Source organism: Denticeps clupeoides, chromosome 11 (genome assembly GCF_900700375.1).
Source record: "Denticeps clupeoides chromosome 11, fDenClu1.1, whole genome shotgun sequence".
Lineage (NCBI taxonomy): Eukaryota > Metazoa > Chordata > Actinopteri > Clupeiformes > Denticipitidae > Denticeps > Denticeps clupeoides.
Genome location: NC_041717.1, coordinates 13,901,585 through 13,928,879, shown reverse-complemented (window position 1 = coordinate 13,928,879; position 27,295 = coordinate 13,901,585). Strand labels below are relative to the sequence as shown.

General features: G+C 41.2%; 1 protein-coding gene and 1 non-coding gene across 4 annotated transcripts in view; one reads left to right on the top strand and one right to left on the bottom strand.

Annotated features, from left to right (window-relative positions):
• Positions 1–27,295, top strand: part of ksr2 (kinase suppressor of ras 2) — a 73,840-nt gene that overhangs the window by 41,356 nt on the left and 5,189 nt on the right. For 2 of the 3 annotated variants that reach the window (XM_028995985.1, XM_028995982.1), the window contains 15 exons: positions 4,910–4,979; positions 6,394–6,477; positions 6,781–6,848; positions 7,437–7,457; positions 7,550–7,656; positions 9,108–9,270; positions 9,408–9,449; positions 9,780–9,846; positions 10,854–10,902; positions 11,130–11,497; positions 15,673–15,769; positions 15,898–16,031; positions 19,785–19,919; positions 21,533–21,662; positions 23,728–25,918. In XM_028995985.1, coding sequence (XP_028851818.1) covers positions 4,910–4,979; positions 6,394–6,477; positions 6,781–6,848; positions 7,437–7,457; positions 7,550–7,656; positions 9,108–9,270; positions 9,408–9,449; positions 9,780–9,846; positions 10,854–10,902; positions 11,130–11,497; positions 15,673–15,769; positions 15,898–16,031; positions 19,785–19,919; positions 21,533–21,662; positions 23,728–23,874 — 1,682 coding nt within the window. In that variant the 3' untranslated portion in view covers positions 23,875–25,918. Of the gene's footprint in view, positions 1–4,909; positions 4,980–6,393; positions 6,478–6,780; positions 6,849–7,436; positions 7,458–7,549; positions 7,657–9,107; positions 9,271–9,407; positions 9,450–9,779; positions 9,847–10,853; positions 10,903–11,129; positions 11,498–15,672; positions 15,770–15,897; positions 16,032–19,784; positions 19,920–21,532; positions 21,663–23,727; positions 25,919–27,295 lie in introns of those variants that run through there. The other variant, XM_028995984.1, reaches the window with a different exon arrangement.
• Positions 8,853–8,934, bottom strand: trnas-gcu (transfer RNA serine (anticodon GCU)). The gene has a single exon. It is a non-coding gene; the product is annotated as a tRNA-Ser (tRNA).

The following is a 27,295-nucleotide window of genomic DNA, read 5'->3' as shown; positions in this document are numbered from 1 at the left end:
CACACACAGTATGTCTCAATGGGCTTGACAGTGACATCTGACAATGAAAACAAAGCCTGCAATGCCCATGCCAGCCGAGGGCCAAAATCTGTACATTTGTTTCTACATCTGCGGGGTGTCAAAATCACCTCGTCTTCACAGCACGGTCACCCAGCGCTCTCTCTGAGGCCGATATCTGGGATGTGTCTTGGATGGCTTCATGCCGCGGGACACGTCAATATCGGATAGTCAGGAGGATAGATGAGGTTTGTTCTGTTGACCGACACTTGATGGTCAGTGAAATGGTAATGTGTCGACCTCATAGAAATGCATCGACCCCGTTGTTGACCCTGTTGTCATGGTGACATGGCATCAGGGTCAAGTGTACACATTGGGCCTTATTTACACGATGTGAACGTGTGTGTCCAAAAATAACCGTGTAAATACATTTTGTCACAGAATGACGCAGACCAAGGTCCAAAGTAAACATTCTCATTATTAATAAATCAATGATAGTGAAAGATTTAGTAAAACCCTATTTAAAGTAAACAGTTAATATAAGAATTATTTTAACACATGCTAGTTATAAAGAACTTTAGTAAATTATTTACACTTTTACACCACCAGGGTTGTGGGATTCATAGCCCATCCCTGGACATTAAGCAGTTGTGGAGGATTATGACTTATCCAGATTTATCTGAATCTGAACTAAATTGTAAAAAATTATGCTACGAATGAATGAAATTATCCATAGGAATCACCTTGGTATACAAGCGCAGCTCCTGTCTCCTTTCAAACTGTGAGTGGTTGTCATAGAAACAACAAGCAAGCATCCAAGCCTCATTTAAAATAAACCCATCACCTCACACTGTTTGCTCTTCACCTGTGTGTGCTACTTTTTACAGATGAAAACTCCCCTGTAGGGTTTATACAACAGGGCCGTTCCCATTGTTCCCCTACCCCCGCACCAGGAGGAAGATTGTAAGCTGTAGCTAGATGTTAGTACGATGGTGTCAGCATTCTCCAAAATTACAAATATTCACACACATACACAAGACATCTGTTTTTTCCGGCTTCCCCTCTGGCCTCTTGGCTTCTCGGCAGGTCAGTACAATGTCTTGAATTAAGGAAGCTGTTAATTAGAATCGGAAAAGGGGCTGCGATTCCTACTTAATTACAAAGAGGAGACAGGAGAAAGGAGGCCATCAGAAAGGATTGCCTGCTGCTCCTGGCTGGCGCCCTCTTCTCCTGCAGGCCCTTCATATCCATCCATTAGTGGCCCTCTCGGGGTGTGTGCTGGAGGATGCTCTCAGAGCAGACCACTCGGCAGGATGGGTCTTAACGGCCACTGATTAGCATGACTGATGAGTTTCTTGATAAGAGGCGCCCAAAACACTCCAGCACACAAACACACACTCGGACGTGCATTTCTATGCATGCTCTCTGGATGGCAGCGAAGGTGTTTCTCTGTTAGGTCTCTCCCTGAACACGCCAGAGACAAGATCCACTCAACTATAAATACACGGTTTGTATTTAACCCTGTGTGCTACATAAACCAGCATTTATTGATTATTTTTGTAAAAATGAATAAATAAACAAGTAAACAGACAAATAAATGTACAGAACAAGGAAGAATATCTCACTTTCTACATTTACATTTACAGCATTTATCAGACGCCCTTATCCAGAGCGACTTACAATCAGTATTACAGGGACAGTCTCCCTGGAGCAACTTAGGGTTAAGTGTCTTGCTCAGGGACACAATGGTAGTAAGTGGGATTCGAACCCGGGTCTTCTGGTTCATAGGCGAGTGTGTTACCCACTAGGCTACTACCACCCACTTTCTATATTTGCTTCTTCCTAAGCAGGGTCACGTTGGGTGCTGGGTGGAGACTCACCCCAGGCGGACACACTTGACATTCACCCACACACACCCCTATGGACAATTTATAGTTGCCAATCCATCTAGTGTCCATGCCAGCGGGAGGAAACTGGAGAACCCGGAGAAAACATTGCGAGAGCACGCGAACTCCATACATTCAGTAAATAAAATGAGATTATTGTTCATTTTGGAGCACATTCCAGCTGTTATTATACTTTTACTATTATACTTTTTTTTTTATTATACTTGGTACATAATAATGAGCGCTCTCCATTCCAGAGGCCATTCCCCTTCTCCATAAAAACACATAGATCACAGTAAATGGTCTTATATTTGGATTATAAGTCTCATTGGTCTAGACTCATCTATTGACAACAATGCCAGGCCCTTATTAATGACATTTATGTTATCTTTCAATGTCACATTGACTTATTGCATTAGCACTTATTTTATGTTTGTAGGCTACTGTAATTTACCATGTACCATACACTTCCCCTACCAAACATAACATACAGATTATCAGTCGTTTAGTTCAAGCGTGCTTGCTCAGCAAACTCTCCCCACATGCTACGTCTTTATGTGGCATCTTGTGTTGAAAAATGTTGCATGTATCTAGTTAGAAGCTTCCAGAACTATGCAAACAGCTGCATTCAGTCTGGTGCACAACGGCAACGGAATCCTTCTACATACTCCGTGCTCTCCTCCCAGGAGTCTCGGACCGCCAGCCCCTTTATCCATGTGGCATGACGGGAATTAGAGAAATGACTTTCATATTGAGATGTAGCCTGTCTGTGTATGCTGATTGGAGGCAGCCAGATGATGTGCCGGGAGAGTTGGTATGCCTTTCTCTCTGAGAGAAGATGGTGTTGTGTTGTGCAAATGAAGAGGCAGCATCCTGTCGGGTCTCATAATGACAGAGGATGCGGACGAGTGTCAAGATTTATTTATTTTCCCTCGGCCTTTCACAACCTCCTTTTGTCTCACTTTTATTATATTCATGGCTTTTCACATTTTATTTATGAGTGGCTTTTTCTGGAAAATGTCATCCACCATGCCTTCACTTTTAAATGCAAAGAAAATTATTTCATTTCAAAGGACTAACAGAAATCTTCTGATCAAACAGCACGCAAATATCTGATGAAGTTATGCGCGAACACATGCAAAGAATAAACGTTCTCCACCACACTAGCTGACATTCATATTTTTATTTAATTCCTGATATACAGTGCATCCGTCAAGTATTCCCAGCGCATGACCACATTTTGTTATGTTACAGCCTTATTCCAAAATTGATTAAATTCACAATCCTGAAAAAAAGTTTTGGCAAATGTATTAAAAATAAATAAAAACTGAGCACATGTACATAAGTGCATAGATGTATGGTTTTTTTTTCTTTAATTTTGAATTGTTTTTTGTTTGTTTTTTTTTTTGACAGATTAATAGAAGTGTAACATTTATAAGATCTGAGCGCATTTAATTCACAATGCTCAATTCTCGTTCACCACCAAGACTGCCTGCCTTCATAACCTCTCCTGACTCAAAAATAGAAAAGAGTGTCACCTCATGGCCAACCACGTCCAACTTCTTTTTGCATGACACACAGTTGCTAGGTAACCTACCAAGTTCGCAAGTTAGCAGATTCTTTTGTTTCCGTTGGAAAGCAGTTGACAGCTGCTTTGGCTATTATGTCAGAACACAATCGCTTGCCACTTTATTAGAGACATGTGGTGTGTACCTTATATCAGAACAAGAAAATAAGAGTTTATTCAGCCTATCAGGGGGGGTGAAAGTCGATGAAAATGCCAGGACTCATTGTGTTCTAATTGTGAATGAATTTTTTAGGGAGCATGAGATATTATTACACACTGATTGACCGCCACAAAACACTGCAGACAGAAATCATTGAATATTTAAATGTTTCTTTTTTTTTTTCCTCACAGTCGTCATTACCTTCATAGCCACGACTTCGCTTGGACTATTTAGCATTGAGGAAATGTGGAAATTGGATTGATCTGATCTGACTTCAGTTGAAGGGAAAACAAATAGCAAAACCAACTGAGCTGTGTGTGTATGTGTGTGTCTGCTTTTTTTTTTTTGTTTGTTTGCTCAAAGTGAACTGTAATTGGTCTTTAGATTAAATGGATGCCCTTTTGGACCAATAATGAACAGAGCTGCAAACCCAATTACTGCCTAACAAGGCCTATTTAGACTTCATTGAGTTTCTTACATCTGAGAAATGATGGTGGGATTCAGGCTACATTAACTCTCAACATGTAGCCGGCTTGGAAATCAGATCGGTGTGTGTCTGCTGCTCGCTTCTCCCAGCCTGCGATGTGCGCCATGTGTTCATCGTGCCCATTCCCCGGCCTCCGTTTTCCTGGATTTCGAACTCCATCGCGGCAGCACGAAGACAATTAGCCAACGGGAAGACTACAAATATCACGGGATTCATAAAATTGCAGCTGAGCTAAATTAATAAATACGTATGTACTTTGCCAAAAGTAAACTTTTTAGCCTTTATCATTTATTATCATTCTGGGGTGTTGTGTTCTGGGGCATATAATCCATTTTGGAATAACAAAATGTGGAAAAAGTGATGAGCTGCGAAAACTCTCTAGATGCACTGTAAATAGCCATCTGCCCATTTAGACTTTGTTCTGTGTTTTAAGTAATGGGTGTTGCTATGCAAACAGAATAGAGAATCCCACCGCAGCACCACATTTTATTCGCTCAGACTAGTTGCAGTTTAGTTGCTGAGAGCGTATTCATTTGCTGAAATATCGTCTGTTGGCAAAACACCGGGAGAGAGTAAAAAAAAAACGGCGATGATGAGTACACCTCAATCACCAGCTCTGAAGAAGAGCCACCTGCCAGCTGCCTCAGGTTCCACTAAAGCATTTATTAATCAAACGATGGCACGTCCTCTTCACGTCTGTCGCCTTCCGTCCCTGTTTATCCAGCAGCCGCTGCATTTATTATTAGAGGCTGGGCTGTGATTGGTTGATGCCTGTGCCGTCTGACTGTGTGTGTCTCCATTTGCTTCAACAGACACGCTTTCAGTGCCTCGCTGGTCCCCGCAGATTCCTCGAAGAGACCTGGGGAACTCGATAAAACACAGGTAAGGGTGTCTCCTCTGACAATATTTCAGGGGAAATAACACAGCCACTTGTGTAACTCCTTCACCACGCCCAGTTTTAGCTGGAATTCAATTCCCTACATGCCACTGATCTCACAGTAAAATGGTTGGAAGAAATCGACTGTTACATGGCTTCCATGTGCATGTATATGTGCATTATACATACATAATTTAATAGTAGAATACAAATGTAGCTTTTTTGGTCAGAATTTCATTGGAGCTCAACACAAAAAGTTCTACCTTCATGCTTATATGTGATGCCCTGGTGCCAGAGGTCTTGCCCAGCTGACACCCATTCACCTGAGTACTGGGTCTTGATCACTCACACGTGCTGGCCAATAGACTCGAGTGATCAGGACCCTATAAAATAGTACCTGCAGGTGCACAATGGTTGTTTTTTGTTGGATAGAACCTTCACTGTCATGGCATTACAATACATACCATATAACTGCTATTTCCAGCTGCCAGTCATTGACAACAAGGTCTGGAGAGAATATTTCCATGTTATTTTAATGGACAAAACATTAATAATTGCAGACACACAACATGTACCCTTTATGACGTGGTATTTTAAATATTGGGTAAATTGTTCGGAATTGATGCTTCTCTATCTGTGATCACTTAAGATTTTTTACCTGCAGGACTACACACATTTCCTTGGCCCTTGAAGGGCTAGATTGTGCAAATAAGATTAAATAAGGATGAAAGAGAGATGCAATGAGAAAGGAGGCCCGCGTTTAGTGTTTAATGATGCCTCATAGCCTTGGGACGGTGACTGCATCAAATTTAGCTTTGGCTCGCATTAGACAATACTGGAGAAGTAATGAAGATGTTTGGAGTCTGTCAACATGCATTAGTCATATTCCATTACCTTGCGGCGCCTGCAAAGAAGCCAAGGACCTTCTGCTGAGACTTCAGCACTTTTTTTTTTTTTTTTACGCCCAAGCATGCCATACGTTTACTTCACCCTAAGTGACGGTAGCATGGAGAGACAGAGACCTCCTTGGGGGGTCAGAGGGCACCCCGTCTCAATGTGCCATCAGAATGATTGTAGCGCTGCTGGGCTGATGTCATTTTTTTTCTGGCAACCTTTAGTCCAGCGTTCTATCGGTATGGAGAACCCTGGATGAATTGCCAGATGGAGCCAGAATTGAATTATTGCATATTGGAGATTAGAGTCAGTGCACTCGACATGCCACGGTAAATGCTATTTTTCACCATGAGAACAAAGGGATTCAAAGTCAAAAGGTCAAACCTCTTGTTTTTTATTTCTTACATGAGCAGAATGTCAGAGATAAAGTGACCTCGCACACGGCTATTTGAGAAAGTGTATTCGATAAGGCTCAAAGCCCCATTTATAATAAAAACTAAAACTGTGTCATTTGTGCTTTTACAGATTTTCCACAAAATACTGGATGTCCCAGACATGTACAGTGTGTGGGAAGGGAATGTTGTTTGGGCTAAAATGCAAAAACTGCAAGTAAGCCAGCAGAACTTCTTTTTATACGTATTAAAAAATATAAATGACTTTTTTTTTTTTTAACTTGTCATGTCTTCCATTTTGGTTAAAATTTAATTCTGAGTTTAAATTCTGGTGAGCAAGTTTGTCATAGTAATTGTACCTCTAGTCTCATATTAAGCATAATTGCCATGATCGTTAAAAACAAATTATTTGACTAAATTATCTGAATATAAATTTTTATCTCTGCTGAATGCAGAGACTCTGACATGAAGATAATTTTTTCCCATTTTTTGATAGTCTAATGGTTATTTTTTTTATTAGGCTGAAGTGCCACAACAAATGCACCAAAGAGGCACCTCCATGTCACTTACTGATCATGCCTCGTGGAGGTAGGGACTCGCTGGCACAACACAGAACATCAGTCGTATGTTTCGCAATAATAATAAAATATTATTATTCATCTTTAAATCAAAAACCATTTCATTTTCTAGGGCTTATTCACTAACAAGAATCTCATTTGTGTAATCATCCACTGGTTTGATAGTTAGCTGCCAAGTACCAATGCATTTGTGCATTTATTCTAACCAAAATGGCAAACTGTGAGTACATACTATTAAATATGTGTAATTGCAGCATATGATTTCAGACATTGCCTTGCTGAAATATATGCCCTCGCCAAGAGAGTATATAGTGTACACACTGCACTACATGGAACTATGCAATTTCATAGACACATTTTCATTTACGGCACTTATCCAGAGCCACTTACAATCAGTAGTTACAGGAACAGTCCCTTGGAGACACTCAGGGTTAAGGGTCTTGCTCAGGGAGTGGGGTTTGAACCTGTGACTATGATCATCTGGTTCAAAGGCGAGAGGTTAGAGAAGGAAGGCCCACAGACATTCAGCCATTAGCTAGAGAGCGTGCCTTATTTAATATTTTATTGACCTTCCCTTCTCTTTTTTTGTCTTCTGAAGACCACCAAGGCACATCTCAAGGTACTGTCTGGTTAAGTGCCACACTATTAACTACATTGCACTTTAAAGTTGATTTTATTGATATAAGACTGACCAATTGCTTTCCCACACAGCTCGATTAGTAAGGACTGAGTCTGTACCATGTGACATCAACAACCCCCTCAGGTATACGGACTTGCACATCAGCCAGACTCTCCCCAAAACCAACAAAATCAACAAGGTAGGACCCCCCCTCTCTGACACGTGACATCTGAAAATGGAGCGGTGTGTGTGAGTGCAGGACGTGGAGCAGTTAGGGAATCAGCGCTAAATCGCTTGTCGCCATTATGAGTAATTTGCAGGAGATCTCCGCCTCGCTCTTTAACACTTCAGAACGGAATGTGACGAATGTCGGCCATTAAACAGCGAAGTTCCATAATAAAGATGGTGGAGTCTGCTGACAGACTTTTCATGTGATAATGAGCATTTTTGTTGTAAAAAGCTCTAACTAATGGCAGTTAGATGATGGGGCTGATCTGCTGCTAGATTGTATTGAATTATAATAGACCACAAAATGAGAAGTCAGTCAGTGAACTGAGTGGGGTGTAGGAGCTTTTCCAAACGCTCATTTGGAAAATCAGGAACTAACCAGAACAGGAAGCAAATGTCTTAATGTTTTTTACGAAGCCCTTTGGTCTTTCACTCAATCTTCTACTCAGATTTTGACCAGACCTGCACTGACCCAAGTCTCCGTTCTTATTAACTGTATACAGTTACTGTGTATATATACATGGAAAACCTATGATGTCATGGTTTCACACGGCTTGAGAACCATGTGCAAAAATTCGAAAAAACTTTTTTTGTTGAACAAAACTGTGAAAATATACACATACAAAAAAACTCCAAACAACACCAAATTTTTTATTTATTAAGTGAACTTCCCTTTCTCTCAACTGGGAGTGGGGTTCCTCACAGTATTGAGTACGTTTTTGGCTGCTTTTTGTTCGCTCATGTTAATGAGCATCTCTTGAAGCTGAAGGTTAAGATAATGACCACAGTGCGTAAAGCAGTCGAAGATTGCTCAACACAGCCTTCTTCTTAGTCTCCATAGAGTAGCTGTGTTGGTAGTGTACATGTACACGAATGCTTGGCTTCAGGGTACATGTAAAGTGAAGTGATTGTCATTGTGATACACAGCACACGGTGCACACAGTGAAATGTGTCTTCTGCATTTAACACATCACCCTTGGTGAGCAGTGGGCAGCCATGACAGGTGCCCAGGGAGCAGTGTGTGGGGACGGTGCTTTCCTCAGTGGTACCTTGTCGGATTGGGATTCGAACTGGCAACCTTCTGTTTACGGAGCCACTTCCTTAACTGCTAGGCCACCACTGCCCCAATCTAACTGCACAGTCTATTATCTGCATTCAGTACACTCACAACAAGGATGGGATTCGAACACACTCGTGCAGAGCACAATGGATTAGCAGTCCATTGCCTTAACCACTCGGCCACCTCGTCACGTTTTTGTTGTTACAGGGTAGCTACATGATATGACATTATACAATTCCTAATAGAATAGATACATGTAATGAGGCCAAAGAGATATAAAAAAAATAACTACCAGAAAAGAAATATTTATCTCTGATTAAATTGTGATGTAAATTTCTCTCCTTTTTTCTTTCTTTTCTCAGGACCACATCCCAGTTCCATACCAGCCCGACTCCAGCAGCAACCCCTCTTCAACCACATCCTCCACCCCCTCTTCTCCGGCCCCTCCTCTTCCATCAAGTGCCACACCCCCATCACCTCTCCACCCCTCCCCTCAGTCTGCACGCCAACCGAAACAGCTGACAGGTAGGTGACTTTTCTTGAACGGCCTTGAACACTTAAAAAGAGACCATCAGTTTTCAACATGATGCACGGTTTAGATAAGCCCGGACATAAAGCTCCAGCATCTGCACTCTAATTGGCTCTTTCTCTTCTGCTCCCAGCTTCACATTACTTCAAATACAAGCAACAGTTCATCTTTCCTGGTAAGTGCTTCAGATGGTCTACCCATAAAGCACTGCAGCACACAACAGAAGACTCTTTTGAAGTGTCTTTTCTCAGAGGCCATTTTAAACTCACAGGTCTGCTGTAAGCATGTTTTATTAGACGTCTCAATAAAAGGCTTTTCAGCAAAGGTGTGTGTGCATGTGTGTGTGTTTTTTTTTTCAGATGTCACTTTGATGGAATAAAACTAAACTAAAAGGAGGAACAGTGCTCCCAGGGCACCAAAAATATGATGCTTTGTGTTTCTATGTACCTGTCACACACACACTAAAACCTTGGATTCACCACTGAACAACCTTTCTTACCAACAGACGTGGCCCCTGAGGCCCCCAGCAGAGCCCCGCAGGTCATTCTGCACCCAGTTCTGTCGGAGCCAGTGTGAGTACCAACACCAGCCTCTCTCTCTGGGGCTCTCTGTATCTCTGACGAGGAAATTATATTGCTATGATTGATTTTTACCCTAGATTGATGTCTTTGAAGTAATTTGTGGTGCAGTTTTGAAAAATGTAAACATCTGTTTGAAGTAGGCTCCCTTTACCTGTGGTCAAAACCCCATCTAAATTCAGATATTTCATGTTTCCATATCAAATTGTTATTGATCTGACATTTCTGCAAAACCAGTGCACTTGCCTTATGCCCGTTTGTCATGAATTTTGAGACATACGCTATATATAATGTGATAAAGGATATCCATATTTATCATATAATTTAAAGCATGAAAACATTGATAATGAAATTAATGGCTTCACGTTTGTAGCAATAAAAGGGTCATTGGAAGTGCTATAGTGCTATAATGCACAGCATTCTCCGTCCTGACCCCGAGACCCAGACATGAATGGCTTACATGAATAGCTTGAATAGCGTGAAGTGAATAGCCTTCTCTTCACGCTACACTTGGAACGGCAACCGGATTTGAGTTCCAGAGTAGCATATTTGCACATGTTTAAACTAGTCAGTATACGGTATAACAATAATTGATTAGCTGAGAATTTCTGGTCAACTAAAAAGTGATGAAGGGGTGTTCAGAGCCAGGAAATACACGTATACATGTTTTGTGTGATTTAATTGAACCGCTACCTGTTTCACTCTGAGCTAATATCTGGGCTGAGGGGTAATGAATGCCCAAATGTGTGTCTTACTCGAGGCATGATCATCATAGGGGGAGGGAAAAAAATCATAAAAGAATGAAATAACAAAAACAGCCACTTTCACGTGTTTTCTTTTTTCCTTGCTGATTGCCTGCGCAGCCACCACACATGCATCCATATTAGCGTTAATAAGTATTTATCCGTGTTGGGAAGATACGCAGAGCGTATTTTTTTAGGGGATTTTGAATTTCATTTTCTCTGTTCATTACCGCTCCTCATCATGCTGTCCTCTTTCAGTAATACAGGAAACCCGCTACTACAAATTGAAGTGGAGCCAACATCCGATGTGAGTAATACTGCAGTGGATATTGTATACATATGTTGTGTTCTCTCTAGCTTGTTTTTTGGGGGGTTTTATCATTGTGTTAAAAGAAGACTGCAATAATTACAATACAATGCAGGTTAGTTCGTTTGTAGCAGTTGAAACTGGTTGGCGAGAATGGATGGATGTAGAGTGGACGGGTATACATGGCAAATGCATTTAATGATGTTTGTCATCTGTTTGTCTCTCAGAATGAGGAAGGCAATGACGAGGCAGAGGACTCTGCGGACGAGTTCGAGGAGATGAACCTGTCACTGCTGTCTGCCCGAAACTTCCCTCGCAAGGCCAGCCAGACCAGCATCTTCCTGCAGGAGTGGGACATCCCCTTCGAGCAGCTGGAGATCGGCGAGCTCATCGGCAAGGGCCGCTTCGGCCAGGTCTACCATGGCCGCTGGCACGGAGAGGTGGCCATCCGGCTCATTGACATAGAGCGCGACAACGAAGACCAGCTCAAGGCCTTCAAGCGGGAGGTGATGGCCTACCGCAACACACGGCATGAGAATGTAGTGCTATTTATGGGCGCCTGCATGAGCCCACCTCACCTGGCCATCATCACCAGGTGAGTCATTCACTTCACAATCTACTACACAATATGGCCAATTGCAATGCTCCTTTCTTTCTTTGCTTATTTTCTATATATGTATGAACATAAATGGGGCTGTCTTACACATGACATTTACCCTCTTGACAAGAAACGTAATACCAGTAGATGGTGACAAATATGTGTTTTGTTACAAATGTAATCATCTGATATTTGTGGTATTTTATATATTAAGGCCAGTATGTCATATGCCGCATGCAATCTGTGAAGATTATGTGTGAATTATTCGTTATTCATGCGCAGATCATTTTTTTCATGAAAAAAGCCTTTCAAATTAATTTCATTTGTTGTACAGTCTACCCAACCGATGTTAGTATTGAAATTTAGAATGAAATGAAGGCCATTCTTGTGGCAGTAATTTTGTGAGATGGCTGTGCAGATCAGCACACCCACTTTTTCAGTTCAGTTGCTTGGTGACTCCATCACATGGAACTGTCTGGTTGCTTTCCTTGCCATTCGGGTACGTGGGTGGTGTCAATGTAGCTGAAAGGCTTTGACCCTGGATACGTGTTTTTTTTTTTTTTTTTTTTTTTTTGCTTATGCAAACACTTATTTTGGGAGAGACTTTGTGCCAGAGATGAGTAGTGTGGCAACACATTCCCATAACATAACCGGTCATGCACAGTTGATGGTGTTTGTTTGGACACTGTCAAAGATCTCTGCAAAGCCATGACTGAATGCATCAAAACGAGTCGCATGCACACACGTCTCAGTCGTGATGGACGAGAGACGGCACTGACAGCTCAAATTGCTGGGATGCCGTGTAGCAAAATCTCTTCCCAGCATGAATGCATAATAGTGTGATAGTTGCCTTGACTAGCCATTTAGATAGATTTAATGGGATTTAATGTTTGGGAAAGACTAAGAAAATGTCAACAGAAAGGCTTGTTTGATGTGTATATAAGAGAAATAAGACAAAATGGGCTTAGCCCATTGTCAATTTCTGCAAAAGCAGACTACATGATTCTGTTGGTTTTAAAAATGGGATTTAGAATAATTCTGAATGCTGGTACAGAGTACACTGCTTTTTAACCAATGGAACAATATACTGCCACATCAGCTGCATTTCACAAGAAACCTAGTGGCAGTGGCCAGTGTGTCCCTCTGACATATATATGATTTAATTTTCCCGCAATGCCTTAGTCTCCTCCAAGTGATCTTAAAAAAGACCTTTAGCCCCCGGCACTGGGCCTGTCATTGGTCGCTGTGCACGCCTCACCCTGCCCTATTTATTTCACATGTGCCTGGTCTGGGGTGCAAGGCTGTTAATGAGGCCAAATGTTTGGTGGCTGGAGGACATCTCCTCGGCATTTCCTCTTCCTGTGTCTGCCCTCTTCATACTCCCAGCCTCTCTAGCCTGGTCTCAGTGCATAGCAGTACAGCCTGACTGTGCTAATCTGGAACTAATGTCCCACCTCATAAAAAAAAAAAATTAATCTGTAGGGACTGTTTGTAAAAATATCTCAGTGTCTGTTGTAGGATTTGACTGTCTCTAATTCAGAGTTACTTTTGTCACTGTGCTGAATTTGGCTACTGTACATTTAATTATGACAGATAAACTATAGCTTCAATATTTAATTAAATTAAATTATTTCTGCATTTTATACCCCTATTAACTCATTAGAAACAGAAACATTTTCTTTTGAAGAAAAGATCAGAGGACCATTCTCTCCCAAGAACTGATAATTATTATTATAATAATTCTTGTAAATCAAAAAAGTTAATTTTTCAGTGACTTGATTTCATTGACTGATAACACAGGTCAGTTATAAACCATTACTATATCATAGATCATAGATACAAAATATTAAGTTTTCTATATATAACATTATGACATTAATTTCATTATTGTGTAAATATTCACATACATTTAAAATAATTTCGTATTTTTACATTAATATTAGCAAAAGAAGCAGTTGAAAACCCACTTATTCAAAAAGTATTTCAGACAAATCTAACACTTACACACGCACATGCAAACACACTGCACAAAATAAATAAATAAATAAATAAAAACAAATTTTTTTCCTCATCTAGCACTTAACAATCTCCGAGCATGTTCTTTGCTGACAAGTTAGGCCTTATCAGGGCTCTTAGTTATTGTAAACTCAAAATCTATAGAAATCGAACGAGAATTGCTGGTGTCTTCCTCCTGTAATTCGCTTTGGATAAAAGCGTCTGCAAAATAAAGTGAAGTAAAGTAAAGTAAAATATAAATGTAATTATGAGTCCTGTAATTAGTTTATTAGTCATTTAAGATTAAAGCATTGTACTTGCATATAGAAAAGGGAAATGGCAGCATGTTGGGATTAGGATGTTCAAGCCACCGTAAAAGGATGAACCACATAGCGCTTTAATTGATTATAGCTTTGAATTTCTGTCTAGAACAAGCTTATTTGTGACAAATTGTTTAAGAACTTTTGGATGTAAATTGTACCAAGCAGCTTTAGCAGCATAGTCAGCAGAAGTTATGGAATGTCTTCATATAGAGAGAAAAGGAAAAATTAGGTTTAGAAGATCAAGGGCCAACCCGAAATGCTTCTTTTTGCAGTTATAAAGTCCTTTTTTGTCTGAAAGAGCCTTTTAATTCTTTTTTTTTTTTATAACCCCAGCTCTGCTTTCCTAAGGTTTTGACAGCTAAAGCAGGCCACTGTCAGATTGTTTCCAACTGCAGCATCCCCTCTCACACCAGATGGAATTATTTGAGTCCAGGCTGTCACCCTTCGTATTCACCATTGAACCTGGGACTCGCCTTATATTCCAGATACATTCCAGATGAATCTGTCGGTTGGGGTGTTTGGGGGGTTGAGGGGGGGGTGAAGAACATGCTACACTGCAACTCTAATGTTTCTTTAAGGACGGCCCCTCTGAGTACTCTGTTCAAACGCTGTCACCGTATGATTGCACTAATAGGCAGAATTTGTTTTTCCCCAGGTGGTCATAGGCCATTGGAAATTACATGCCTGCAGAATTCATGGAAGGAGTACACTAAATCATGCCTCAAAATTCATATTATTTTTACAAATCAGTTCTGAGTGGCCTGGTAATGAATGTCAGTGCATTTCTCCGATATGTTTTTTTTTATGGCTGAGATCTTATGTGAGCAAAAAGGTTGAAAATGAAGTCATATAATCATACATTAAAGAACATTTACTTAAACAAAAGAGACAGCAAGAGGCAGAATATTTCCAAGTTCAAGTATATAGATATTAATTGTTTGTATTTTGACTAAGCCTGGGACAGGAACTGTCTTTTTCCTCATAGATGCTGGGTCTGGAGGTCGGACCGGAGTTTCATGTTCGTCCTGTGTTGCCAAGTTTCCTGATTGTATTCACCTGTGTTTGATTGTATAAAGCTGCCCTGTTCGTATCTGTTCGCCGCCAGGTCATTGTTACTTGATGTCTTCCCTGTCCCGTTTACCATCTAGTAAACCCCTGTCTCGTGACGTCGTGCGTATGTGTCCAGCCATCGTTCCAGATCTACTGCCTCGCCATGTCAAACCAGCGTGACAGCCTAGGTGCTAAACTCCACACAGAAGAATTTAACACAGCTCAATAAGAGTTGACACAAACTACTTATTTTATATTCCGACTGTGCTAATGCAGAGTGTGTGTCACTGCCAGAATTGCTTTGGCTCAGTAATTGATGACAGTGGATGGGTGTTTATGGAGGAAAGTGTCTGCAGTTGTGCGTCACAGGAAAGATCACCAGAAGGGCCCAAAGAAAGCATTAGCCACGCGGGGCCCTTAATGAATATGCATGCACAGCGCCGCACAACAAGCCCTCCGGTGACAAACAGTCACCCATTCAGGGCAGCACAGTGAGGGGTCAGGGTGTCACCGAGGTGGTGGCCGCTCGCTGCCTCTCCTCCCCTGCTGGGCGAAGCATTGGTTAGGGACTCGGTTCAGAATGGCACGGAACCTGTCTGCAGAAGTTGATACCTTATGATTCACAGACGGAGGTAGTAATGGGCCGCGGTGGCCACCATGACGCCATGAGGCATAATCCGATGAAATGCGATCCAATTTTAGTGCTGAATGTCTGTACATGCACTGCCTGAAATAACCACTATGTGGTTAGTGGCAGAGGACGTTATGGCATAGTCACGTTGTGCCTTTCTATCCCTGTTAAAGCCTGTGCAAAGGAAGGACACTCTACTCGGTGGTCAGGGATGCCAAAGTCATCCTCGACGTCAACAAGACCAGACAAATTGCGCAGGAGATGGTTAAGGTAATTCTTATACCGTAACAAATTACACCGCACAGAAACTGTGTTAAAGTTCACACCCAACCCAATCACTCAATGAAACATGACACATGACCTTGGCTTTCTGAATCATGCTGTTTTTTCTTGTTTAGGGCATGGGATACCTGCATGCAAAGGGAATCCTGCATAAAGATATGAAGTCAAAGAATGTCTTCTACGACAATGGTAAAGTGGTCATCACTGATTTCGGCCTCTTCACCATCTCCGGTGTCCTTCAAGCGGGCAGGTATGTCCCTCTGTTTTGTCTTTGTGCCACTCTATGTAATTGTAATAAGTGAAGGTAATGATACTGATGAAGGCATCGCAGCTGTAGCAGATCCATGACACGTCCTCATCAATTTCTCATCGATATTTTATCGAGATCAGCTACACACCGGCCCTGTCTCTCCACACTACATTAGACCAGCCAATCAGCAGGCTGTCTCCCCACCGCTGAAAGAGAGTAAAAATAAGCCAGTAAACAGGCCCCCTGTCAGGAACCTTGTTTAACAGTGTGCCACTCTCTGCCTGACCTTTCTGTCAAAATAATGAGGACAACTTTAGTTTGTCACATGATGCAAATTTCTCTCAATTAGTTTATTTAAATTTCCCCAACCATGATGAGCAATTAATTTTATTCCCTCCTAACAAGACAGATTCGGCACAGTTTGTCTGAACAGCAGACAGTCCAATTAACACATTGAACGTTGGATTGGTTCATTTGCCATTAAAGAAATCATGTATGTTTATTATTTGTTAATAACAGCCACGGCATATCTGAATTTTGTACATTAAGGGTCTGCAGATGAGCAGTAAAGCAGAGCACGGCTACATGCGTAATGTGCCAAGGACTGAAAATTCATTTCAGAAAAGCACCGTTCCGAGCGTTATAATCGGTCACAAGTACAAGCAGAATTTTACCGCAATTGAAGACCCTAAAGGTTTTGTTGTTGTTGCTGATAGTGATACTGAGTTGGAAGTAAAAGCACCTTCACAGCCGCTCTTGTAGTCGACGATGGCCAAACTCATGCTCATTACAGTAGAGCTGAAGCAAAGGCTCGTGCACAAGCGTGACTCCCACGTTTACAGTACTTTCACGAGCTGACGGTTTGTGTAGAGATGTGGAATTAAAACCCCAAGCCGCCACTCACTGCAGGCGAAGACTGGAGTAGGAGGGACGTTTTGAGAGGGAGCGACGGCGTGTTCTTCTGCTCCCGAAGACGAATGCTCGCATTCTCTCCCCAACGCTGCCACGGTTCAGAGCCGTAGACTCTTTGTGATATTTTTCCACACGCTTGACATGAAAAGATGTGTTCCTTAGCAACACTTTGGTACTGTGATCAAGGGAGAAAGGCAACAAAAAAAGGAATTCCTTGAAAGCCGTTCCAGTGGGTTTTATCTTCATGAAACCGGGACGGGAAACCTCCACCACTTCACAGGAGGTGTGAAATAATGATATTGGCAAGGACTCTTTCATTGACATTCTGCTCTGCATTTTTTTTTCAAGGCAAAATAATCAGCTTCATCCCAGTCACAGATCCAAGTATATTTGGATGATTGTGAAGAGATTCTTCCAGCGGCATGAACACTAGGTGCATTGGTGACTGTCTAGGTGTGAGTGTGTGAGTGAATGGCGTGGGTGCATGCCCTGTGTTGGCCATGCATGCAACGTTCTATTTAGTTTCATCAGTTATTTTCAGAGGTATTTATGTGGCACGTCTCTACTCTTACAACAATGTCCCGTTGATTTAAGTGCAAATATTTTTTACTTATATATTTGACGTTTACTGTTTTTTACCTTATATTTGCATTTTATGCTTACAGCATTTATGACTTTCTGCTCCTGCTCTGTGAGCACTTTTCCTTTGCACTAATTCAATTATCGTATCTTTATAGAGCTCAATTAGCATTGTTGGCTAAACATCACACTGTTATCTATATATCTTATTCTTTATTGTTTATCTTGCGAGGAACATCCCACCCTGTGCCTGTTCTGATATTGCTAGATGCATCTACGTTACAAAGAGTGCAATTAAAGTAATTAATTCACTTCACAGAAAATGAAGTGAAACTCATTGTGAAACACTGCAGCACAGCACACGGTGCACACAACAAAATGTGTCCTCTGCTTTTAACAATCACCCTTGGTGAGCGGTGGGCAGCCATGACAGGTACCCGGAAGCTGTACGCTCGAGGTTGCTATGTAACCGATTAGGGAACTAATCTGTCAGTCGTCAATCATGACTATGGACTGTTAGAGACTTAAAATGAAGTGTAGAGCTCCCAGCTCATCATGTTTCCATCATTAGGCCCAATTGTAGGCGTTAAGGTCGACCCTCCAAATTAATTTGTGTAAATTGAGGCAAAGCCAGGGTAAAATTGCTGCTGCTTGTTTTGTTAATCTCCTTGGACTGTACAGATGGTGAAACGGTAGCCCATTTGTGAGTAAAGCAGAGTGTTATCTTAAAACCTTTGAATGAAGCACAAACTTAAAAACATACATTTTCAAGCCTTTCGAGACCAATTTTCATATTTTGTGTGAACAGTGCGCCTGGAGAGGCCAGGCTTTATGAGGTGCGCAGTGTGGTGCACGCAGACAACGTTCGGGATGCATATTAAAGTAGCTGGAAATGTCAGGGTGCTTAGAGTCTCAGGTTCGATGGGGCTCCGAGCATGATTGAGAGCTTGAGTCATCGGTGGATCTACATTTCCGATTCAGTCAGATTGCGCCCAGGGTGCTTTATGGCGCGTCCCCCACACAAAATGGAAAAAAGGGACCATTAAAAGTTAACAAGAACACTCAACATTGATCCAGAGTATTACATCAACAAGGCAAGAGTTTGTGCTTTTATAAGTAGGCCCAATGTCTTATCACTGGCACCGACCTTTCAACCTTGTCGTATATGCCTGAAGGTCGTATATGTTCTAATGAGTCACTGGGCACCATATGGCACCACTGGTTCCTATAGAAGTGACTCACTCTGGGCATTTGTCTTGTGTTGGGAATTTGTTGAAAGGAGCATCTTAACTCAGTCAAGCAGTGGCACCATTTGGCAGTGGAAGCGCTTGAATGAATTTGCCCCCGGGCGGTAAAACCTGTCTGCAGCCCGCTGCACTGGAGGACCGTTGGATTTCTCTTGACACAATGCTGTATGAAGTTTGTAGCTTCAACGCTCTGTGAATCAGCACCATGGACAGCTCCTCTCTGTTAATTTAATTGATGTGTGTCTTTAACGGATTAATTTCTAATAATGGTAACCACATTTGCAAACATAAAATGGCCGTGAATATGCTTTTTGCATGGCTGTACATTAAATTTTTTAATAGTGTTTTGCAGAAACAATGAAGTTTACTAATTTGAGTGGCAAGTGCTTTTTACATGCTCAGTGATCAATAATGGCCTGTTTAACCCCTGCAAACCTCAGGAATCGGAACCTTATACAGATTGCTTTTTATGGACATTTGCTAGCTCACCCACTATAAAGCTGGTAAAATTCCAGTGGATGCCCATGGATGTTGTTCCTTGACCCGTATAGTGAAGATCTTTGACCAGCGATATTGAGAACTGAGGAGAATGGGGTGCTGCACAAAATCCTGTGATCAAAAAAGAGCTGGGTGGGCAGTTTTATTTAGTTCTCTCCGAGAAGTAACTAGCGAAATATGGCATGATGAAAGTATGTCTCAAATATTCTGTTTTATCATACGAGGACATATGAATATACTAGAGCACTACACATGTAGTGTGCAGTAATTGCGTCACGTTATTATTTTGCCATACCTGAGTTTGCTTCTTGCTACAACCCCCCCCCCCCCCCCCCCCCCCCCCCCCCCCCCCCCCCCCCCTGATTCTGATCAAAGCATCTGCTAAATGAAAATATATGAATAAAAAATGACTTGGAGCGGGGCAGGTATTTAAAGCATAGAAACGTTTTTGCTCCTGACCTTGGCTTCCCGTAACAGTTGGGGTGAGCTGATGCCTCTGCTCCTCTCCCCTCTGCAGCAGGAGGGAGGACAAGCTCCGAATCCCCAATGGATGGCTGTGTCATCTGGCCCCCGAGATTGTGCGTCAGCTCTCCCCAGACACAGAGGAAGGCAAACTCCCCTTCTCAAAGCAGTCGGACGTCTTCGCTTTCGGGTGAGTTTCCCCAGACACCGCCAGGCGGACTGAAGGACAGGAGTAAAGAGGATTCCATATTAGCCATATACAAGTATACAGAGAGGCAACACTGCAAGGCGCAGATCAGATTACACAGTATGCACACAGGGCGCTGCTTTCAAACTGGCATAAAGCGCAGCACGACATGCTGTGCGTCAGGCTGGTTTGCCAACAGACCAAAGGTGTCTTCGAGTTTTACATTAAGAAATGGACAAAGAAACACAGTCTTTAATATTTGCACATGTGCTAATATGAGAGCTGTCAAGAATGTAGCTCCTCCCATTTTTAACGCTGTTTATAAGGATAACTAAGGATCATGTTCTGGGTTTCTCTTCTTTATGATACAGATAACTACCAAGCAAGCCCCTTTCTTAGCACATGGTGCTGTCGTTAGCAACAGGGTGCAAATATGATATTAGAATATACAGGTAATCCATACTGTATAATTAAATACATAACATTTTACTACTAGAGGAGCAAAATTCAATTAATACATTCAATTAATTTATCCATTGGAGAGGATCACATTTAAAAAAATTATTCATGGACATTTCATCTAAGTACCCTACATGGCACTGCAACTAAAAAGAGTACATTTTGGGGTCTGTAATCATGTAGGGTGGCATATATGTGACTTTACTTTAGAGCTTGTATTCTTTATTAATTAAATAAAATTTTGTTTGTCTGTCTCGGCGGATGGCACTAATACTGCTTCAATGGGACCCTCGTGGAGGTTATGACATGGCATGAAGGGGGTATGGGGCTGAGTGCGTGGGTGCGTGGACGCTGCTCTGCTGACTTCTAACCCAATTGCGTTCTCAGATGTCCCCCCATATGGACGCTCTGTCACCCTGTCACTCTACAAGCCTGGGTCTAGTGCTCATGTAATCTGCCCAGCTGGTCTGTTCCACGTTCTGTTGCCTAAAGGTGACCGCGAGGCTTGTCTTTTCCCCCCCCTTCTTTCCTTCTTACATCACAGTGCCATTTTTAGACCACACATCCCTGTCACATAACTGCAAATGGGACGAATGTGGTAAAAATTTGATTTACATTAATTTGTATATAGACCCCAGTAGGCCCCATGTGATACGTCTTTAATTTCCCTGTGCCCTCGTCACACTCTGTATTATTAAGTCATTTCTTCCATCTAATTAGTGGGCTCTTATTTACCTTAGGATCACTTTGCACTAATTTGGTTAACCCGGTGTTGGCACTTGACTCTGTGATCGTAAATTAAACTCAATTAGATCTTAACTGTGAATTGGTGAACTCTGAACACATGCTTATCCTTCGGGGTGACGTCCATCTGGGATATAAGTGCTCCGTCAGATCCCCTCCCCGCCCTGCTCTTTTATAGACTTTATCAGAGCACTTCACACCTTTAGACACACCTAACGCTGAGACTTCTCTTGATTCATTTCTCATATTAAATGACCACCCACGACTGGGTGCCCTGTTAGGTCCAATATGAATGAGCAGATATTACAGTACTAGGCATTGCGTCTTCTAGAACCTTCATCAATGATCAGTTTCTGACCACAAAAACTGTGCTGTCCCATGGATGCTGAATGGGAATTGCCTTTTCTCTACAGTACTATATGGTACGAGCTGCATGCTCGCGAGTGGCCTTACAAGAACCAGCCGGCCGAGGTGATTATCTGGCAGGTCGGGAGTGGGATGAAGCCTAACCTCACGCAGATCGGCATGGGCAAGGAGATATCGGTGAGTGCCTGAGATGATCAGCGCTGATCACAGCGAGGCCTTCGTTTTCTTCCCCTGATTTTTTATGTCAGCTAGTTGGAAACAGATAACTCTAGGGTGACATATCATACTGATATGATGTCCTTAGAGCTTTAGGCTTAAACTATATCCAAAATGTTTAGAAAGATTCCAATTCCCTGACAATTTGTGCACACACATGTGTATATTATGCTCTGGGCATTTGCAAACCTTCAAAAAGGCTGTGAATTATAGGATACGATAATAGTAGTAGTAGGGTGGTAGTAGCCTAGTGGGTAACACACTCGCCTATGAACCAGAAGACCCAGGTTCAAATCCCACTTACTACCATTGTGTCCCTGAGCAAGACACTTTAACCTAAGTTGCTCCAGGGGGGGCCTGTCCCTGTAACTACTGATTGTAAGTCGCTCTGGATAAGGGCGTCTGATAAATGGCATAAATGTAAATGTAGTAGTGCATAGTGTAGTGTAGTGTGGCATATATTCATTACCTCTTATTGGAGCAGCAGACAAATTTAAGACCATCAGAAAATGGCTTCAACCGTGTTAAAGCAACAGCATGGAAGAAGTGATTGTTGAGCAGATCATCAGCTCCTGGGCCAGAGTAACTCTGCACTCTGGTGTAAATATCCTCTTTTGATGATGATTTGCTTCTCAGTAATGAGATTCCATCTCATTATTTAGCAGGCTCAGACTTAGGGGCAAGAGAATAAAAGGCTTTTCTCCCAGGACTAGTGGCCACCCAGCTCTAGCTGCTTTCTCATGACCCACTAGATACCAAGATACCTTACAAATGTAAACTTGCAAAACTAATTATAGGGGTGGCAATAGCCTAAAGGGGAACACACTCGCCAATGAACCAGAATACCACAAAGTCACATGGGCACAACTAACGTTGTGTCCATGAGCAAGACACTTAACCCATGAGCGTCTCCCTGTAACTACTGATTGTAAGTTGCTATGGATAATTACCATAAAAGTATTATTGGTATTTATGATGGTGGTCAGCAACTGTAGGGTGAGCCCATGAGCAAAACACTGGCGAAATCTTGCATTTTATGTATATAGTGGGAGGGAGAGCAGTGATGTATTCCAAAAACGATGCAAGAGCAGACCTGTGGGTTGAAGGATTGCAGCACATGCTTAGACAATTGCCGCAAATTATTGTAACTAAACAGATGTTTCAAAAAAAGGCCACAAACAAGCAAACATAAGCACTGTGTGCCTTTTAACTTTGGGCAATTTTTGTAAAACTGATAATTATGCGTGTCACTGAAAGAATGTGAAGAAGATTATTGGGTGTTAGTAGCCTAGCGGGTTCAAACCCCATTACTAACATTGTGTCCCTGAGCAAGATACTGAGTGTCTCCTGTGTCACCCTGAGCACAAAACCACCTTGCACAAAATGACTGCGCTTTTTAGGTCCTTACTGCTCTTTATTTTATGGCTCTTTCTCTCTTTCTTTAAACATTGTAAAAAAAATCTGTAACTCATTTGCACACCTTCACCCTACCAGTTACACATATTTTATGTTAAAGACGTAAAAGTGTAATACTTGGTTATGTTTGCAATATTTGCATATTGGTTCATTGTTTACTTGCAACATTTGCAATACTGTGGTCTGTAGCAGTTGCAGAAAGCATTTCACTGCACATCATACCGTGTATGACTGTGTATGTGACAAATAAAATTTGAATTTGATTTGTCTCCAGGGGCCTGTCCCTGTAACTACTGATTGTAAGTCGCTCCGTATAAGGGCGTCTGAAAAAAATGGCATAAATTCCATAAGAAGACAACACAAAGAATGAGAGAAAGCCATGTCCGGAGTTGTTTGGTCTTTTATACATATTTGGTCTTTGGATTAAAAATATCTGTGGTACATCCATGTTTGTCTGCAGTCTGAGAGCTTTGTGATGAATTATTAATGCTGCGGTCTGCTGCAGTTTACTTTCACTTTTTAAGCTAAAGATATTCTGTTTAAACATTTCAGATGCCATTTTGTGACGTTTGTTGGCTCTTTCTGACTCCGTGCTGTTTGAACCCTGCAGGACATCCTGCTCTTCTGTTGGGCGTACGAGCAGGAGGACCGGCCCACCTTCTCCAAGCTGGTGGAGCTGCTGGAGAAACTGCCCAAGCGCAACCGGCGCCTCTCTCACCCCGGACACTTCTGGAAGTCAGCTGAGTATGTCAAATGAGTGAGGGGACCCCCCCCCCCCCCTCCCCCCATTATCAAAAAAAGGTTCATAAGATCAAATACATCGAACATAAACGAGGGATTTTAAATGGACAGATAGGACGCCAAACCGAGACTGTGGGTTGTGCGTGATAATTTATCCTCAGCTCGTGCACTCCTCCCAAAAACCATCACGAAACATTTCAACGGACTCATGTTTTCTGTTCGATCATCTGAGGAATCTGTTTTCCTTTCTCACCCAACCTATAAATATTTTCCTTTTCTTTTTATTGTTGTTTGTTTTTAACCTATGTATTTATTTTCGGTTGGTTTGCTTCTTTAATGTTACACGTATACGTATGACAGGTTATTGTGTCATGAGTCACACCCTTGTGCAGTTTAAATGCATTTTGATGAACAAATGCAAATCCGTAATTTTTCTTTTCCTGTGCATTTGTGTGTGCAAGTGTGTATGTATTTATACACTGTTTTCTTTTTAGTTGTAGGATGAACGTACCGATGTACCTTCTGTGCAAATGTACTTCCTTTTCTAGCTGTCTGCCATCTCCCTGACCTTCCTGCCATGTTTCCTGCCATCTGCTTGTTTGCATTTCCTGTGCGTGGATGTTTAGGCGCCTCTTTGTTAATACACATTTAGGACGCTGTGAAACCGCTGCTCCCGATCACCTCAATCAATAATGTCTGTGAAGAAAAACGACAAAAAAAAAAAAAAAAGAAACAGGGAGGAGCATGTGATTCTGCACTGGTTTTTACGGACCCATCGCTGTGTGGCATCCGTTTTAAATGTGAGTCGGCGACACTTGAAATGTATCATGATAAACTGTGACAAACCGCACAGATCACGTTCGTGCTGTTTCTGAGCCTGTATGTACAGATGTGGCCATACGACGTAGACAATTGTTCTTTCTCTCTCTGAAAAAAAAAACTTTCAATCACAAAAGCGCATTTCTGAAACCATACTATGACTATTGCATGCCTGGCGTGTTTGCATACACATACTACTATACCCAAAAGAGGCCATTTTTCTATATTCCTATGAAAAAAAAAACATCGTCGTCTATACTGTCATCACACTAATGGCTTTAAAAGTACCGCAGAACTGCTTTCCTCTTTTCTATCCTTTTTCGAGAAGACAGTGCCAGCACCTACTAGATCTTGACAATCTGTTCACGTCAGAAGCTGTCCAAAATACACACAATCTATATTCATGAAAGCATATGAGATATTTTGCTGCTGTTTTTTTTTGTTTTTTTGGGGAGCACACAAGTCTATTTTCAGATCACTTCAGAATAAATCAGATATTGTAAATTAGATAAATGTTTCTCATTTTATATTTGTATACATTTTAATACTTTTAAATGCATGAGGCGCTTTGTAAGAGATCAACACCGGCATCGGGCCTATCAGATCTAAATGTGAAGTAAGTGAAAAGAAAAAGAAAAAAGTGAATTTAATTGTCGTAAACATTCATATCCTGCAGTGAAGGCTATCTGTGCAGGGCATGTAAATAACTAATGTTTCAGAGAATGATAGTGTTTATAGAGATATGGTCTATAAAGTGAGACGATTCTAAGGCCCTATTTATGTGTTTGAAAAGACTGATGTTGATTTGGCAGTCCATCATCAGTTTTAGTGCCAAGCTGACTGAACCTGAGACCCAGTGGATCATCATCCATGTGACCCTCATACCATTCAAGTGTACAAAAAAGTCTCCTTCTTTATCCTTTTGATCTTTCTTTTTGACCTTTTTTAATGTACACATTGTGGTGCTGTTGTTATGACATCCATTCATTCCTTCTTCTTCTTCTGATGGTTTCAGTCATTTTCCTATATTGTTGTGTGCATTGTTGCTGTTTTTAATTTAATGACTCAGTCTTTGTATTGTAGAGTGACGTTTTAAAGACACAAAACAAAACAAAAAAAGCTTGTATTTACTGATGCCTTATGGTCCACAGCTTAGTGATTGTTAGATTTTATCACAAGCTCTTTATTTGCACTCATCCTCTAAGATGTATGACAATAAAAGATTTTCATTTTGGAATTTTTTCATGTTTTTTCCAGTCTTTTTTTCCCCTAACCCCTTTTCCTATTTCATGCTTTATGTTTTCAGATTAGAAAAGAAAAGACCCAGTGTAGTTAATATTAAATAATAATAATTATGAAGATGCTCATGCATTTGTCTTTTCCAGAGATAAAACGAATTATTATTGTCAAGCAGACAGGCTGTTTCTGTGCTGCGGTAGACTTTAACAGACATTTCAACACCAAATTCCATCTGAATTAAAATGCAGACATAAATTCTTAATACATAATTAGCGAGAAGCATTTTGGCATAAATATGCATCTCGGGCAGAGGTCCACTGGAGCCGTGGCAGCTGGAAGCCACTGATGCTAATTGGCTGGTGGTGGTGGATTTTCCTTTTTCCGAGTTTCCTCTGCCTCCTTTGCAGTCCGACACGTTCCTGTTTTTTTAATGGCCGCCGTTAATTTGGTCCAGGTGGAAATTTGTGCTGGAATCTCACCTCGGATGGTGGATTTCTACTCTCATGCTTGATGAAAATGTTACCAGGGCTAATGCTGAGGTCATGCTTTTCTTAATGCTCTTCTGTTTTTGTGAGTGCTAAGGAAAAAAAAAGTTTTTTTGCCACTCACACAAAAATATATTAATGCAACTATATAAATTATGTTCAGGTTAGACACAGGTCATGGTGTTTAAAGTAGTTTTGTTAGAAAACAGATTAGTGCTAAGGATGAGGATATTGCAGCATTAAACATTTATAAAAAAGTTATTACACTAAGATATTTGTATTTTTAATTTGTGTCATAGTGCCTTCATTTATTAATAAAAGCCATAAGCCATAGTTACGCAGACAAAAATTACAGTACGGGGACATTAATGAAATGATTATTAAATAATTATTAATTATAAATTACATTAATTGATTTTATTTGCAAGAACTGAAGTCACTAAGGTTCCTATCTGTACCTTGAAGAGTAGAAAATAATTACTCCTTATGTTGGTGTGTAGTTATTTCTATCACCCAGAACACAATTTTTTTTTATATATTTTTATAAACAGTTTAAAATGGGATGAGACAACTGACAGCCCTCACACATGCCATTAGCTCCTTATGGACGATGTAAACCCTCTCCCATCAATAGTGGGAATGGTGTTGCCATATATCTGATTGTTTCAGCCAAGATGCTCCAATGAAAAAAAACATGAACGGAAGATATGTGACATCTTAACATACTAAAACAAGAATTAGCTTCCCAATACAAAATACCAAACAAAAACTACCCAATCTGGCAACATTGCAGACAAGATCCACCCTTCAGTCTGATAGATTATCCTAAAGTTTTAACTGAGAACTTGAAAAACTGAAAGCAGAAAGTTGACAGAAATAACTACACTGTAGAAC